The sequence below is a fragment of the Liolophura sinensis genome, chromosome 6 (assembly GCF_032854445.1).
Source record: "Liolophura sinensis isolate JHLJ2023 chromosome 6, CUHK_Ljap_v2, whole genome shotgun sequence".
Lineage (NCBI taxonomy): Eukaryota > Metazoa > Mollusca > Polyplacophora > Chitonida > Chitonidae > Liolophura > Liolophura sinensis.
In genome coordinates this window covers 17,532,880-17,550,274 of record NC_088300.1, presented here as the reverse complement: position 1 = coordinate 17,550,274, position 17,395 = coordinate 17,532,880, and the positions used below count along the sequence as shown (strand labels likewise).

Genomic DNA, 17,395 nt, shown 5'->3' with positions numbered 1-17,395 from the left:
CATACAATGTAGGTCTGTGTAAATTCACAATATTCTGGCGAAAGAAAACATAAAACAGTGCTAACCAGACAAGTAATTCTTCTTCGGGAAAGTATTTAAGATTGCTGAGCTTATGTGATGATCTGAAAAAAGTCAAGGAAGAGTGAAAGCTGAAGGCAAGTTGAGCAGTTTGTCATAAACAAAGTGCAATGAGGATTGTATTGTTTCCTTTGTCATGAGCACTTGGATTCTCTTGTGGTACATAGTTTTTACCTGTTGGCCAAAGACATAATACAAAACATTTTTTCTATACTGTTTACAAACCTTTTTGATGATGTTTTGTGTATCAGTATCTGGTGATGGACTACTACTGTGGTGGGGACCTCTTGACCCTGCTCAGTAAGTATGAGGATCGGCTACCTGAGGAGATGGCCAGGTTTTATATCGCAGAGATGGTGTTAGCTATCCACTCCCTCCACAAACTAGGCTACGTCCATCGGGACATCAAGCCTGACAACGTCCTTCTGGACAGGACGGGTCACATAGTGCTAGCTGATTTTGGGTCCTGTCTACGGCTCCTTGAAGATGGCACGGTAAGGCAGTTCTCTCATTTTATTTCTCTTTGTTTCAAGAAGGAACGAAAAAGTATTTTGCTCGTCATCATGTATGAAGTTTTTCTCTCCCTCCCCCCGCCCCCCATATAAAAGTTATAGCTTAGCTGGAAAAGGTTATCCGAGAAGGTAATTTAGCCCTTCGAATGTTGAGAGATTCTTCACTGGTATTCTGACAACTGACAGAGGAATGCGTGACAAAGGATGTTGTACTAAAATTGCATTAATTGATGTAATTTTACCAGTCAGTTATGGTGAATGTGCCACAGTGTTCGAAGATCTGAATGCACCATTTTCCTCCTCCAATATAAGGGAAAATTTTATTGAATGGCAATCAAATCAATAAATCTGTTTTCAAACAACACCATGTAGCATTACATCGTATCTGCTAAGAATTGTGTAAGGATGGAGCTGTAAGCAGCTTGTGAGTACTAAGATTTTGTCCGCTTCCTGTGTTCTGGTGGAGTTTTACATGCATAACCCTTCCTCCATGTAGGGGTCACTTCCTATTGGTTTTTGACTGGCACGTGGCGGTCTCAGTTTTCCATCACTATAACTTCCTGTGCCACAGTTATCCACAAGGGTAGTGAAGGAGTACATTAGGCTGTGTTGTGAGGACCAGCTGTGAGCTGTACATATACCTATTGGGTCATCAGGGATAGATTAACATTTTCATCAGCTTACCTCATGTACACACTTTCAACGGCTCGTGGATGGTCACAATATGACTGCAGGATTGCCCAAGTAGCATCATTCATTCATTCAGTGGCATGTGGACAAAAGTGTGTATATACATACAGCAACACAAATGCTCAGTAAATTTGCAGATTAACATGTCCATATGTATGTATGTTTACAACATCAGGGAAGTAAATGGCTGTACTTAGGTACTTCCGTGTGCAAACAGATTATGACAAATTATTTCCACAAATTGTTCTCGGAAATAGTAACTAAATATTGTTCTCAGAAATAGTAATTAAATATTGCTCTCAGAAATAGTAACTAAATATTGCTCTCAGAAGTATTAACTAAATATTGTTCTCAGAAATAGTAACTAAATATTGCTCTCAGAAGTATTAACTAAATATTGTTCTCAGAAATAGTAACTAAATATTGCTCTCAGAAGTATTAACTAAATATTGTTCTCAGAAATAGTAACTAAATATTGTTCTCAGAAATACTAACTCATGTTATAATATTACTAATTAAGGCCAAGTGAAGTAAATGTATTATGGTGTTTCATTGCAAAGTGCATTATACAGGTGTTGTGTGTGTGTGTATATATATATATATATATATATATATATATATATATATATATATATATATATACATAAACTGCTCTCAGCCAAGTGAAGTAAATGGATTATGGTGTTTCATTGCAAAGTGCATTATACAGGTGTTGTGTGTGTGTGTGTATATATATATATATATATATATATATATACACATAAACTGCTCTCAGCCAAACTGGAACATTATAAGTGTTGTACATAAAAAAAAATAAAAAATGGAACCTCGATGCATATGTAGTAAACAATTTTTTCTCAGGTATGGCGCTATAAATAGAGAAAAGCTCCAGTCTGTACATACGGTGGTCTGCCGTAAAGTCTGCTGCTACAATAAGCATGTACCATATGCAGATACATCAGTATAAGAATTGGCTGATTTTGAAACATAAATTGATAAGTCTTAACAAGTCAATTTCATCATTTAGCCCTCAGTTTAAGCAGCTACAATATGTAAATAAAATAATGGCAGTGCTTAAAAATCCATATAGTTTTATTCATGTTTTATTTCACATTTGTTTTATTCATGTTTTATTTCACATCTATAGTGGTGCACAAAAATAACATTATGTTTGTTCATGTGTTATTTCAGGTCCAATCATCAGTGGCTGTGGGAACCCCAGACTACATCTCCCCAGAGATACTACGGGTAAGAAATAAATTACTCTGCCACCATTAACAGCCATTGCCGTAAATCTGATAACCTGGAAGACCCTGTGGGGTTTCCTGTGAAGGTTTGTCTGAAATGCTCCGCACATAAAAGAGGATAGAATCATACATGTAGGCCTACCAAGGAAATGGCTTTTACACAGTAAAACATACAACCATTGTGACTGGGCTGCTACTGCTGTGGTGGTGCAGAGTATATCTCCTATCCTGTATCCAGTTTATTTGTAGACAAGTTAAGTATTACTAGAACAAAGTAAGGATGAAACAAAATAAGAAAGAGATGATTTTTTTTTTTTTCACTTCTTCCTAAAGTTAAGTGTAACTTAACTTCAAGATCATCATTCCAAGTGCATATACATATGTGTAATATATGTATACATATGTTTGTCAAGTTATAATTTGTAGATAATCATCATCATTATCGAATAACATGTGAACCAAGTCTTGTGTTATTTATCCTGTTATTTATATGTTGAGTACAATTATTTAATTGTGCAAGTAGATGTTTGTTTTGAGTTATATTAGTGATAATGTTAAACTGGACTGACGGAAGACTATGTAACTGGTAATCTGCCATTGATTAGCCTTGACCTTTGACTTTGACCTTGAGGGTGATTTGGCCAGGCAAGGTGTCAGGTAGCTGGTAAACTATCAGTGCTGATAACTGGCTCCCATGTCTGATGTAAAACAGGTGCTCCAACAAGTGGAAATAGTGGCTGAGCACAATAATATAATTGTTCATAGAGCTGTACTAGGGGGTAAAGAGGGAATGCTATGAAATGGTTATATCACTGGTCCCTCACAGGCTACACTGGTGATATCCACTGAACTGATACCCCCGCCCACCAGCCATATAGATACAGTAACACCACCACTGTACAGCTCTCAGAAAGTGTTCAGGCTGAAACCATGTAAGCCAGCTGACATTTCTGAACTATGCTGCCATGTGGTTGGCCTTTGTCAAGAGTATCTAATTCTGTCCAGACTGAAGACAAATGTTAAGCTGTTACAGTGCCAGTATTCCCTAACTGATATCAGACTGACTCTGTAATTGTATCATCATTCACTCAGCTTCCAGATTTCGGATCTGCCACTGTCCATATCACTGAAGTAAACAATACAGGGGGAAAAAACAGAATAATGATTCCCTAGGTTTGATAAGCCATGAAAGAGGAGGGTTTTTTTTTAGGCAATTATATGTAGATTTTCTCATAACCTTATCTGTTCCGTCCCTTCCTCGGATGCTTTGAAAAGGCTTTTATGGCTTTTTTAGACAGATGCATGGTTCCTTTCCTCTAAAGAAGTCAAGTAACCTTTTACATGAAATTCATTTATCATGACTGTTGTATGAAGAGACTGTGTAAAGGCAATATTTACAATTCACAATGCAGTATGCACTTGTAGGATAGAACATTCCCACAACAGATGATGTAACTCGAAAAAAGCATATGGATAATGCATCATTATTATAGAATGGTTATAGAACTACTAACAAATTAATAGTTTTATGGATAAGAACTTCTGTATTTCAGTCTAGCAACATTTCAGTGTCACCACCGACACATTTCTCAAGCTACCTGTAATCATCGATAATTGCACATTTTACATTTATTCAGAAATATAGCTACTCTGAAATACAAAATTTTGTTGTCCATAAAACTGCTGACCTCTTCGCGCATTAGCAGCATGGTCTCGCACTGCCAGAAGAAGACACAGTATATGTACTTACACTTATTGACTTCTTATTGTCATATGACTGAAAAATTGTTAAGTACGGCGTTAAACCCCAAGCGTGCATACATACATACCGACCTCCTTTTGTTATGACCTGGCTTCTGACTACCACACACACCTTAGAAACACTATTGGATAGCAATACTTGTATTGGTTTTGCTGTGTACACATTTGACTGAAGCTATATGTATCTTATGTTTAGGCCATGGAGGATGGTCATGGAAAGTACGGCCCTGAATGTGACTGGTGGTCGCTGGGAGTGTGTATGTACGAAATGCTGTATGGGGAAACGCCCTTTTACGCAGAATCTCTGGTGGAAACGTACGGCAAGATCATGAATCATCAGGTAATCCATTACTTACCTATAAATGCCACTGAATCTTACAGCATCACTACTGCAGAAATTTTCATGTTCATTGCTTCATACCTTGTGATCTATGCAAACTGTTCCAAACAAATTTTATCATTTAGCCCCAATGCACAACATACGAATTTTGTCTACTTACCTGGCCAGTGTATAAAATGGATTAACCAGACCAGGTTTTCTGTTTGGTGACACCTTATTGTTCAACTCCATGTGACAGATTGCTACAGTGATTGGGTTATATTGTATATGAGGATTAATCTTCAAGGTCTTCAGCTGAATTAATGGTGTTTTTTTTAGACCCGATTTGAGTTTCCGAGTGATGTGGACGATGTGACACAGGATGCCAAGGATCTCATACGACGTCTTATAGCAACAGCAGACAAGAGATTGGGGAAGAATGGGCTGAAGGATTTTCGCAATCACCCATGGTTTGTTGGCATTGACTGGGAGAATGTCAGACAACGTAAGTTCCTACTGAAATGGTTTCGGCTAAATGCAGATTTGTGTGGAACTCTTCATATTCTGATTTGCTGGTGTAAATCATGAATGTGACTTATGCATAGCGTGATCGGTGGTTTTTTTTTGGGGGGGGGGGGGTAAAAAGATTTTGTATGAATGATGTACATGTATCTTAAAATTTTTACTCTGCACGAGCAAAACCACAAACTATCCAATATGTTTTTGAGATGTATGTATTGTAAATTTTAGGAACGATTTATTTATTTATTTGATTGGTGTTTTACGTCGTACTGTACTTTAGGAGCAAGCGTGTATTAGTGATGTTCACATCACATTTGTACATATATATTATTCATGATTATCTTACTGTTACATGGAGTTATTTTTTATGTAAATTACGTGTAATTGTGTATCACTTAAGGAAAGTTTGTTAGTAACATGCTAAATTTTGGATGATTAGCCCATTGTTTTTCTCCACTGGTGCCCATTGTAAGTGTGAAAATCATATTCATAAAAAGTATTTGTGATTTAAAACTTTGTAACTTTTGTTTTGCAGAGGATGCCCCTTACATTCCTGATGTCAGCAGTCCTACTGATACGTCTAATTTTGATGTTGAGGATAGTGACTTCAAACATACAGTAAGTGGACGACTGAAGTATCAACTTAAAACTCTGCATATCCATTCAAAAAAAAAATAAAATATGCATAGTGAGATTTTACTCCTCAAGCTGGCTGTCAAAGTTTATGGGTGTGAATATAATGTTAGAAGAAGAGTGTGAAGAATTTGCTCGTAAGCAGACTGTGAGTTATAATTATGTAATATCTAAACCTGACCCTGGTACTTGATGACTGAAGTGTGGTGTTTTCATGTAGAGATACATGTGCAAGTTGATTTTGAATGCTGTCATAGCTGATTTTGTCTGGATCTCTATTGTAGGACACCGTACCCCCATCAACGCACACAGCTTTTAAGGGACATCATCTACCTTTTATTGGTTTTACTTTTACTAAAAACAGGTATGACTACAAGTATATGTAACTTTTATTGTTATGTTGAATAGTTTCCTTTCCCATTGATTAATTTTTTGTTTTCAAAAAGAAAACAATTGTGCTGTGTTTCTGTATGTTACACCAACTTATTTCTGGATGTTTCTGTAATTCTAAGATGGCAGGAAAATTGATGATAATTAAAATGATGAATTTTTGTGTATTTGTAGCCGATTATCGGACAAGGGATGTTTAGCAGATACCGGAAGTGAGAGAATCATACAGACCTACGAGATGAGGATACAAGTGCTGGAAGACATCAACAGAGACCTTAAGCGAAAACTTCAGGGTTAGCCTAAAGTGCATCACAATTAACTTTGTTTATAATCTTTGTTTAAGATGTATAAAAAGTGTGGCATTTTCAGAATTAAAAAGGAAGGAAATAGAAGAATTTGCATGTGTTTAATATTCTGCCTAGCATTTTATGTAGTAAAACTTTTATACTGACTTTTATACATTAGACACAGTGCTATCAGACACAGTGGTTGTTGGAACAGATTGTCAGAGCTTTTCTGAGCCGAAAAACAGATTATGTTCAGATTCCCAGTACAAGAAAATGGCCGTGTACACCTGTATCATGGTTTCGGCTCTGCCATGGTTTCAGAATCACTCGCAAAGAACCAGCCACCACCAGGTGCAGGAGCAGCGTCCGAAGATGATGGGGAGATAAGTCAGCTGAAACAAGACATCAGTCAGCTGAAAGAGGAGAACTCTATCCTTCATAAAGTCATATCAGGTTAGTGGGGAAAGAGGAGAACTCTGCCCTTTGTAAAGTTATATGAGGTTACTGGGGGAAACTTAATCTTTCATAAAGTCATATCAGGCTAGTATGGAAAGAGAAGAACTCTATCCTTCATTAAGTCATGTCAGGTCAGTCAGGAAATGGCAGAATTCTTATCCTCAAAGTCATATCAGGTTATTGGGGAAAGAGGAGACCCCAATCCTTCATAAAGTCACATCAAGTTAGCTTGGGAGAGAGGAGGCCGCTATCCTTATCAAGTTAACTCCCTTTTTGGACATGCTGATTTATGATAGGTATTTAACCCTCATCCTATAAAATATATTTTACATACAATTGGTGATGAACCGCAGTAAGAAAGTGGTAGCCACTTCTCCATATAATTTTGAACTCTGAAATTAACACATACAACAGGTGCCCTTTGGGGACCTTTTGTTAACTCGGTGGGATGACGGTTAAACTATTCAAAATACTTTACTAAATTTAGATGAAGAAAAGCCTGACTCTCCAAATTTGTTCTGTTAGTAATGGCATTTCTCCTTCCTTTCATTTATAGTCACTCAAACAGACAAAACTAACACTGAGCAGGACCTAGAGAGGCTGCGAAACTCGAAGGCAGATGCTGATCGCTGGCTTAAGCTTTTGGAAGAGGAAAAGTCTAATCTGCAGAGGGTAAGAACAATGAATAACCTGATATTCCTATCCAGTGAAGTTTTCATTACTGGGTAGTATTACTGTGTGAAAGTAACCCTCAGCCTAGGCCTCATGTAAGTTTTCGTGTCAGAAACATTCTGTAGCCCATGAAAGTGTCTTATCTTTGATATGCATTTGTAGTCATTAGTAAAATGATGTTCAAAAGATGATATCATGTAGTGAAGGCATGAGTCCTGCCAGATTTGTTGTTAGTAGCCTTTGTGTACCCATGTGTGTTGAAGAATTCTTCTGTCTCAATCAGATCTTGCTGCCATTCCCTACTCTGTTGTATGTCTAACAAGATCTGACATAACAGTTGTTTTGTCCAAGATTCCACAAATCAACTCCTTTTTCCATCAACTCTGTTTGCAGTTTTCATATGCTTGATTTCACTTTGTGTGATCCTATTTTAAAATGTCAATTCTGATTGATGCTGAGGTTTGGCTGGTTTGTTAATAAGAGCAGCACCCCCGCCACCTTCCCAACACCCCTGCCACCTTCCCAACACCCCTGCCACCTTCCCAACACCCCCCTAACCACCCCGCTCACCACCATCCCTCCTGCCTCCTATAGCACTGTTGGAAGCAAGTATTACTTAAGATCTAGTAAGCTATAAGTTGGTGTATGTATGGGATGGCAGGTTTGATATTCAAGAATGCTGCTGTCAATCCAGAAATTAATGTCCTGTCAGTGTGTGTTTGTGTGATCATGGATAATTTCATGTCAGGAGCTGAAGAAGAACCAGGAGGACTTCAAGCAACAGAATCGTGAAATGGAGAAAACGATTGAGGAGCTGAAACGTGTCCGGGAGCAGATCAGGGAGGCCGAGTCTCAGTGAGTCATTGTTACCGTAGTCTGAAAGCCACACCAATTTATCTTTAGTGTATGTGCAGACGAATCTCTTTTCAGGGTTGTCGCAGGATATAAAAATAAAAACAGAACTGAAAAAAAAAGTGGACTGTGCTAGCAATTGTCCATGTTAAAAACATATTACATATATACCTGCTAAAGCCTTGAAAATCAGGAAAATCATAAAAAAATATTTTTTATACAAAGTACATGTATAATTGGTGTCGTTCAATATCTACTAGCTAAATAATGTATATGAAACCATGTTCATGTTTGTTATCTTCATTGCAGCGTCATCATTCAGAAAACTCATAGCATATATCTGAAATATAATTTTGTATGCATATCTTAAATAAAATGCATAATGACAGCATGATGACCCATGGGCCTCTCAACAATATGACCACACTGAGCTTTAGTCCAGGAAGGTCTGACCGCAACCTGCAGGTGGTTGTGAATTAACCCTGCGCTTTGCCAGGTTCACTCTCACCATATTGCTGTCGGCTGTCGTATAAGTGAAATATCCTTGAGCATGATGTTAAACTCCAGTCAGATAAATAAATAAAATGGTATTTGTGTCCTTCAGAGAAGAGCGTTACCGAGTGCGGGAAAAAGACATGAGGAGACAGTTACGGAATAAAGACGAGGAGGTGGAAGAGTCGAAGCGACTGTTAGAGGGGGTCAAGCAGGAAGTGAGGAAGGCAGAGAAGACCATTGAAGATGTGAGTACACACTAGCTGCAATGGTCAGTCTTTCCACACAGGACCAAAACTCTTTTTCCAACAATTTCTTTTCTTCCTTTCATTCAGTTCAGAAAGTTTTTTTCAGCTACTCCTGCTGTAAACACCTTACTGGAGAGTAATTAGCAATTTTCAGTTTAAGCAGTTCAAACTGAACTTTCTGTGTTTCCCCTCCAATAGCGGACTTAAGTATTTTGAGAAATGTTACCCAAGGTATCTACGGATTTTCTGTTTGTAAGCAATAATTAATTTTCCTAGTAGTTCCGATTTGAACTGAACCAAAAGTGTAAATGTATGCACAAAAAGTGATGAGAACTACAGTACATGTATATGAAGGTAAAAAGGTGCTTGTTAAAGTTCGTGCAAAATGGATGCTCATGTTTCGTTTCAATCTTGGTGAAACCTGACCAACCTATTAACTATGTTGATTAACATGAGTCATATGCATGTTCTTAAGTGAAATGTGGAAAACTGGATGAAGGTTGAATATTTATCAGTCCTGATGACATCACATTGTCATCATTTACAATGTTATTGTCATTTAATCCTACAGCATGCAAAGCTACCATATTAATTCGAGGTAAATACAACAAATATCTTTATGGTTATAGAAATTCTCTAGTATCGTCTCTTGAAGATCAGTAAATTAGTCTGCATGACATAGGAATATCTCTATTTGCAATGAATTCTCAACTTTCTGGGTTTGATATATGCCATGAAGTTAGTACATGTAGTCTAATTCAAGTACACTAACCAACGAAAAGGTATAAAGCCAAGCTGGTGAAAAATGCAATTATGGTTCCTTTAATTTAATCCTGGCCTGAACTCCCCAATGTTTGTGTTCATTTAGCTGAAACGACATAAGGATGAATTATCTGCCCAGGCCAGTAAAGAGAGGAAACTGAAGGAAAGCGCTGAGCAGTACTGCAAAGATATAGAGAAGGATTTTGAGACGTTAAAACAACGCCAGCTAGGCAGAACACCAAGTACAAGGATTGTCAATGACAAAGAGATTAACAGGTATAGTTATGATTAGATCTCTCTGGAACATCTTCTCCTCACCACGTCGATACTGCCAGGGCACAAATCTGCAAAGTGCATTATCAGCAATGGATATATAAAGTTCGTTAGACATTGATAACCTGTGATAGATGTGGAATATGGAATGTTAGATGTAAATTGTTAGCCAAATCAGTGTTTTTTCTCGGCTTTCGTTGTATAATGCTACATGATAACCAAACCTCTGAGTGCAAAGACAAAATTTGAATGTTTTCTTCTCTGAAACTTACATCAGTATTTACACATCTGCACAACAAAAATTTGGTGAAAAATGTTTGGATGTGAACAAAAGCTCTGATTATATAAGATACAAATACGAAATAAGAGACTGTGTGCTGTAAGAGCACTGTTGATGTTGTATTGTGTGTATCAGGTTGAAGGCCCTGATGGAGAAGAAGGAAGTGGAACACGCAGAGGAGATCGAAAAGCTGAAGTCAGGGAAGGCGGCAGAGATTGCGGCAGTGCAGTCTCAGCTAAGGGAGGTGGAGTCACGCCACACCCTCCTCAACAAAGAGACCAGCTCTCTGAGGCAACAGGTATCAGAGTACCAGGACATGGTAGACCATGTGCAGTTTGAGAACACTGATAGGCAGAGAGAACTCACTGAGGAAGTCACGAAACTGAGGCGGGAGAATAACGAGGTGAGTTGTAGGTGACAGAGGCTGGAGTGATGAGGCTCTGTGCCTGAATCAGTTTGTGGCAGTCAACTGGTATGAATGAATTACACTTGTCATGGCTTTTGTGTTGGAAATAAACAGTATACCTTAAGCTTTTGACTCTACTTCCGTCTACAGTTGTAGGTTTTATATTTAAATATTAAGACAGCAAGATAATAAGAAAATTATTTATGTAATCTTGATATTAAAATTATGTTTGGTTTTAAGATGACATACATGTGAGTGAAACAGATCCAGTTCAGTTGAATTTATTTATTTATATCCATGATTGATGTTTTACACCGTACGCAAGAATATTTGACTTATATGATGGCAGCGAGCGCTATGGTGGGAAGAAACCCAGTTGAATTTATGATCATTCAAAGTGTAAAGACATTTTGGTGTAGGGCCCTTATCACTCTGTGTAGTGGAGTGTAGGAGGACTATAGAAAAAAATAAGAATTTCATCTTTTAGCCTGTGGAGTTTCAATTTTGTATTGTATTTCAGAAACAAGATCGCCTGGACATGTTTATGAGGGATTACAACCAGGTGAAGGAGGAGTTATCTGACCTCAGGAGTCGTGGAGAGTCTGTTGCTCAGTGGGAGGCACAGATTGGAGAAATTATTAAATGGTAAGGTCTAAAGAAACGCTGCGTAAATTGCGTACATGGGTGCGAGATGGATGGGAAACACAGTATCTAATGGTTTTATGAATCATTCACAATTTTTACCAATCTGAAGAAGTTAATTTTCTCGAGTTTCTTGCTACAGTCTTACAACAGTAATACACTTGGAATTGAGATAACTTTAGTACATTGTTATATCCAAATTTATCTTTTGGTGTAGTATTAAGCTAACTGCAGTACATATTTCTCATCCCAGTAATGCTTAGCCTTACCTGTGGGCTAATTTGACTATTGTTTGAGTTGTTAGTTGTACACAGTTCATAATGCTCTTACCAGTAAATGATTGTGACTGGTGATATTGTATGTGTATGTTTGCAGGGTGAGTGAAGAGAAAGAAGCTCGTGGTTACCTGCAGGCTCTGGCTGGCAAGATGACGGATGAACTGGATCAGCTGAAGGGCATGAACATGACTGGAGATGAAAACGTGAGTTCCTTGCCACGACACACATCTTATTTGAACGTTGTTTGTCCATTTCTGGTGTCTTTCAATACTATGAATGAAAATGTAACGTATTTAATGAAGAGGGGTGGGGGTCGGGATATTTCTGCACCTGACATGCTGTTTGATGGGGACCTCAGTGGCCTCATAGTTAGTATGCTAGTGAGCTCAATGACCCAAGATACTTGCAAACGGTTATGGGTTTCCCGGGCTCTGCCCAGTTTCCTCCCACCGCAATGCTGGTCAGAGTGAAATATTCTTCAGTGAGGCATAAAAAATCAGTCAGCTGAGGTAAAATAAATTTGATGGTAGATGAATTTCTTACGTTAATAACCCCCAAAAAACAGTAATATGGGAGCTGATGGTACATTACACACTACATCTCTGTGCCAAGAGTGTCAGATCTGGACTGATGGGACTGATTGTTTTCCATGGTAGTGAGAAACTGTGGGTCTTCAAGTGCAACTTTGTTTCTCCAAGTGGTGGTTTCCCAAGACATTCCTGATGTCTAAAACCATGACAGGGTTTCCTCCCTCGGGGTATGCATGAGATAATCTGACAATTCAGCAAAATGAATAGCTTATCAATGCAGCCCTCTGTGTTGTGTGTGGATTTCAGGAGAGATTGAAGTGGACAAACCGCCGGTCACGTCGTGTTGACAGGATGGAGATTCTGAACCTGAGGCTGAGTCTACAGAATGAGGTGCAGGCTAAACAACAGATCTACAATGAGATGACGGAGCTGAAGGCTGCTCACGCAGAATCAGAGAGGTGAGTTGACTTGACTTAATACCACTATATTCATTGAATAGTAAAGTGGGAACGTTAGTACATCAGGTATGAGTATTTATCAAGGTGGGAATGTTTGACAACAAGTTTAGCCAGTTTTTAATCCAGCCTCCAATTTAGGTTTGATCAATTTACATAAAAGTATATAGATTTGGCATTTTGTAAGAAAAACTCAGTAGAAGGTATTATTTGCTGGATCAGTGGTGTCCATGCACCTGGTTTAAAACATGGACCAATGACAGATAATATTAGTTGCATTTTGTGCTAGAAAAGTTTAACAATTTTGTTATTAATTCTTCTAAAAATGTTGTCTTCCTTCTTTAACAGCAAACTTCAAGATGCCAGACGAGAGATAGACAGATTGCTGCGAGAAATAGATATGTTGATGAAAGAAAAGGAGAAATTGACAACAAGTAAGTCTGCATTTATGTCACACACACAACAGGGAACTGGTCAGTGGAATGTACATGTGTGGTAGATTTGTGCAGTTGGTGGATCTACTGTCATATATGTATCGTTTTGTTTAGGTTATTAACTTACATGTCGCATTCTTCAATATGATGATTTTGTTATGTACAATTATTTCCTTCAGGATTTTATGCCTTTGCCATTTCTTTTGTTCATTTCAGTGCAGTCCTCTGGATCTTTTATAGAAAAGTGGCAAGAAATAATCAAGTTCAATGATGTAAGTATGTCAACTTCAAGTTCAATGTTCAAGGAATGATTTGATGTGTTTGAAGAGCAACAGTTCCCTTCATCTGCACCCTTCTTGTTTTTTTACACTTTTTGAGAGCACAAGATAAAGTTAAAAAAAAAATCATTTTTACTGGCCATTAATTTAGAAGCAATCTCTTTACAAAGTATAATCCATTTTCCTCCAGTTACCCCATTTATGGACCTTGTTGCCATTCTGGAATGAGGCATTAAATTCCAATGAAATAAATATATAAACCATTTCAAATAATGAAAAGATAACATTCCATCACCAGATAAGTAGTGTTGCTTTGTCCTGCTTTTCTCTCAGGACCTCTATGACACTGAGAGTCCTAAAAGGAAGTTGCATTCCATCACCAAATAACTGTTTGTTTTATGCTTGCTTCTTAGAACCCCTACGACACCGAGAGCAGTGTTGGTGATGAGACAGACTTTGACTCCAAGACAGACATCACCCAAGGGGATCATTGTGATGAGCCATCTCTGCCCGATGTCCCTGCCCACCTGTATGACGTACCTGGGAGGACAGACTCTCTGCCCCGCCCTGTGCTACAGCCTAAGGAACACCAATTCAGGGTTAAGTCGTTCGGCGTGCCCCAGAAGTGTAACCACTGTACCTCACTGATGATAGGACTCAAGAGACAAGGTGTTACCTGTACCAGTAAGTAAACACATTCATCCTCTTCAGAGACAGGGTGTTACCTGTACCAGTAAAGTAAATACATTCATGCACTTCAGAGACAGGTTGTTACCTGTACCAATAAGTAAATACATTCATGGACTTCAGAGACAGGTTGTTTACCTGTACCAATAAGTAAATACATTCATGGACTTCAGATACAGGTTGTTACCTGCACCAGTAAGAAAATACATTCATGGACTTCAGAGACAGGTTGTTACCTGTACCAGTAAGTAAATACATTCATGGACTTCAGAGACAGGTTGTTACCTGTATCAGTAACTAAAAATATTCATTGATGGGGTAGAATCGTTGCAGGCAGACTCGGCAGTAAAAATGGTCTCAGTCAATGTGGGGAGTTTACATGTACGTCAGTTTACAGTTGTATAGTTAACCTAACATTACCATTTAGGTTGGGAGATAATCATAAATGTACATCCTTGTATAAATATATATCCTTTGCTTAAAAAATGTCTTTGCCTAAAGCAATGCTAGATGCATATGTTAGTATTAAAAGAGCTGCTTTTATCTGTGGGTAATACTAATCAAATAAACAATTAAGTGCGATATATGAATCAGAGTAGGCATGATCCCAATATTTCACAGGACCTGATATTTTAAGCCACTGAAACATATTGTTGGAGTGATATTGACCTTGATTCCGTTTAAACGTAATTATGTGCTGTATTATTTTCCAGCATGTAATTACTCGTGTCACACCCACTGTATGAACAAGGCCCCCATGGTGTGTCCTGTGCCACCTGACCAGAGTAAGTACCATATACAATTTAACCCTGAGGGGTAGTTTGAAGGTAAAAATAGCAGAATAACTGCAGAATACTTAGAAGTGAAATTTATATTCTGTTATGTATCATTAATAGTGTTTATGTTACTAACAAGTTGTGCACTATTTCTGGAGATCAGTTTTGAGATACATGAACTTAAATGCACAATGTTCTGTTTATTATTGGTATTCAGTAATTTGTCTTAATAAACGAAACATCACTATTGCTGTAACAACAGATGTACATGTAAACAAGCAAACTTTTTTTATTATTTCTTTGCCTTTTTAAAAATAATCAAAGACTGTGCCAAAAATATTGATGTACTCGAGCATATATGTTAGATATTTGATTTTGTTTGTGTTTACAGCCAGACGGCCATTGGGTATAGATGTAAATAAAGGAATAGGAACAGCTCATGAGGGTTTTGTCAGGGTGAGTGATGAGAGAGAGAAATCTAACAGGTGGTTCGCACTTATCGTAAAATCTGACACGTTCATAAATTAGAAAATAAACTTTTTAGATATGATCCTTATATTGTCTACCCTAAAAGTATTCTGAGTGAACTATGGGGTGTAGAGAAATAATTACCACAGATGTATGAAGCTTGTATCTTTACTGACACAAATAAATCATTTTTAGTGTAACTTTTTTTAGTGATTGTGTGCATAAATTTCATTAAAGTGCTTTAAAGGTCGAAAAGAAAACTTTTTATATAAAATTGTTTCAGAATTGATGCATTGTGTTCTCAGTTGGTAATAACTTTGTTGTTCCACCATGTCATTAATGCAATGTAAGTGTAGGTGGTTTTACATGTGTTTTAAAGCTGATATTTGTTCTTCATGTCAGGGACCCCGAATTGGAGGGATAAAGAAAGGCTGGGCCCGGCAATTTGTTGTAGTCTGTGATTTTAAACTATTTTTATATGATGTCCAACCTGACCAGAAACATGTCAGCTCTCCAGTGGTCAGTCAGGTGCTAGATATGAGGTCAGTTTTTCTCCTCAGCCAACTCCACTGTTGTCATAGTTAATACATAAAGGCCATTTGAGCATTTATGAAAACTTAGTGGTAAAGTAGTCTTAGTGAATTTGTAGGTTAAGTAAAATGGCTTTTATCTCCTTTCTTGATTTGTGAAAATACCCAGAAATGTTAGATTTTTCCTGTATTTATATTCACTTATGAAATATATGTACTGTGTTGTGCGTATTCACTTTAGTATGGTATTGGTTATAATCACTTAATTACATATTAGTTTGTCCAAATATGTTATTTACTGCGTAAGACTCGTGACTCTACATGGGTTTCTATGGTAATAATAATGAAAAAAAGAGATCACCACATAAACGTACGTACAAAATGAGTGGCTCCTGTATATCTAAACATTCCACTGTATGCAATTTATATTATTTGAAATAAAGTGTTTAGTCACTTGATAATGATCCCGGAGTATGGATTGAAAAATTGTGAAACGTTTTACATTTATTCGGTGATGCCTCGACTTAATTATTATTAAAATATATGCTGTATTCATTTTGTGCATTATTGTGTGTTGTTTCTTCAAGGGATGAAGAGTTTTCTGTGAGCCCGGTCACACAAACCGATGTGATACATGCCAACAAAAAAGACATACCTTGTATATTCAGGGTAAGCAGGATCAGTATTCAGTCTGCTGTGTACAGTGCCGAAAAACACCTACCAGTTTTACTACATTACATATACATATACATGTTTATGTAAAATTGTTGGAACGGAAACAGTCCAGTGTATGACATAAATGTATGTGTGACTAAATACAGAAACTTCCTGTTTGGGATCAATTTATTGAGATGGTTTCCACAGTTCTTCCTTAAGACAGAACCTGCCTATTTCTACAGTTAGTTTTTTTTTCCATGTGTATTGGTATAAACAGCAATGAAATGGTTGTGATGGCCGTGGTCATGTTTGTGGTTGACAGGTAACGGTCAGTGAAATGAACCCACCCAACTCAAAACACCAGGTGCTGCTTTTAGCCGACTCCGAAATTGATAGACAGCGGTGGGTGGGGGCACTCACAGAACTCCACAAACTTCTACGCAAAAACAAGCTTCCAAACAAGGCAGTAAGTCTGATTTCAATCTCGGGCATGCCCTCATTCCTCATACAAGGCTAACTTTGCAATTAATTAATGGAGGTTGAATGAGTGACAGGTTGGGTCATCTCCAGCGTCTTGGTTGAATATTGTGAAACTTTTTATGGAAATGAAATTATCCGTAACAGAATCATGCTGCATTTGTAAGTTAAGCTTTCAATTAACAGATATTTAATATGTTTATAAAAATTTACCAAACTGACAAAAAGGAATAATTTCTGCTGTTTTTTTTTTTTTTTTTTCTTTGATCATAGGCTTGACTGGTATCAAATATAAGCAGATAT

At 37.5% G+C, this 17,395-nt stretch overlaps 1 protein-coding gene across 6 annotated transcripts in view; it reads left to right on the top strand.

Annotated features, from left to right (window-relative positions):
* LOC135468624 (serine/threonine-protein kinase MRCK alpha-like) overlaps window positions 1-17,395 on the top strand; it is a 56,208-nt gene that overhangs the window by 21,333 nt on the left and 17,480 nt on the right. For all 6 annotated transcript variants that reach the window (XM_064746982.1, XM_064746980.1, XM_064746981.1 and 3 more), the window contains exons 5-28: window positions 330-572; window positions 2,472-2,528; window positions 4,485-4,628; window positions 4,947-5,112; window positions 5,665-5,747; window positions 6,047-6,126; window positions 6,327-6,445; window positions 6,761-6,892; window positions 7,452-7,567; window positions 8,316-8,422; window positions 9,024-9,159; window positions 10,028-10,197; window positions 10,610-10,877; window positions 11,401-11,525; window positions 11,898-12,003; window positions 12,637-12,788; window positions 13,134-13,219; window positions 13,436-13,491; window positions 13,911-14,181; window positions 14,898-14,969; window positions 15,352-15,416; window positions 15,831-15,970; window positions 16,546-16,627; window positions 16,938-17,081. In XM_064746982.1, coding sequence (XP_064603052.1) covers window positions 330-572; window positions 2,472-2,528; window positions 4,485-4,628; window positions 4,947-5,112; window positions 5,665-5,747; window positions 6,047-6,126; window positions 6,327-6,445; window positions 6,761-6,892; window positions 7,452-7,567; window positions 8,316-8,422; window positions 9,024-9,159; window positions 10,028-10,197; window positions 10,610-10,877; window positions 11,401-11,525; window positions 11,898-12,003; window positions 12,637-12,788; window positions 13,134-13,219; window positions 13,436-13,491; window positions 13,911-14,181; window positions 14,898-14,969; window positions 15,352-15,416; window positions 15,831-15,970; window positions 16,546-16,627; window positions 16,938-17,081 — 3,120 coding nt within the window. The remainder of the gene's footprint in view (window positions 1-329; window positions 573-2,471; window positions 2,529-4,484; window positions 4,629-4,946; window positions 5,113-5,664; window positions 5,748-6,046; window positions 6,127-6,326; window positions 6,446-6,760; window positions 6,893-7,451; window positions 7,568-8,315; window positions 8,423-9,023; window positions 9,160-10,027; window positions 10,198-10,609; window positions 10,878-11,400; window positions 11,526-11,897; window positions 12,004-12,636; window positions 12,789-13,133; window positions 13,220-13,435; window positions 13,492-13,910; window positions 14,182-14,897; window positions 14,970-15,351; window positions 15,417-15,830; window positions 15,971-16,545; window positions 16,628-16,937; window positions 17,082-17,395) is intronic.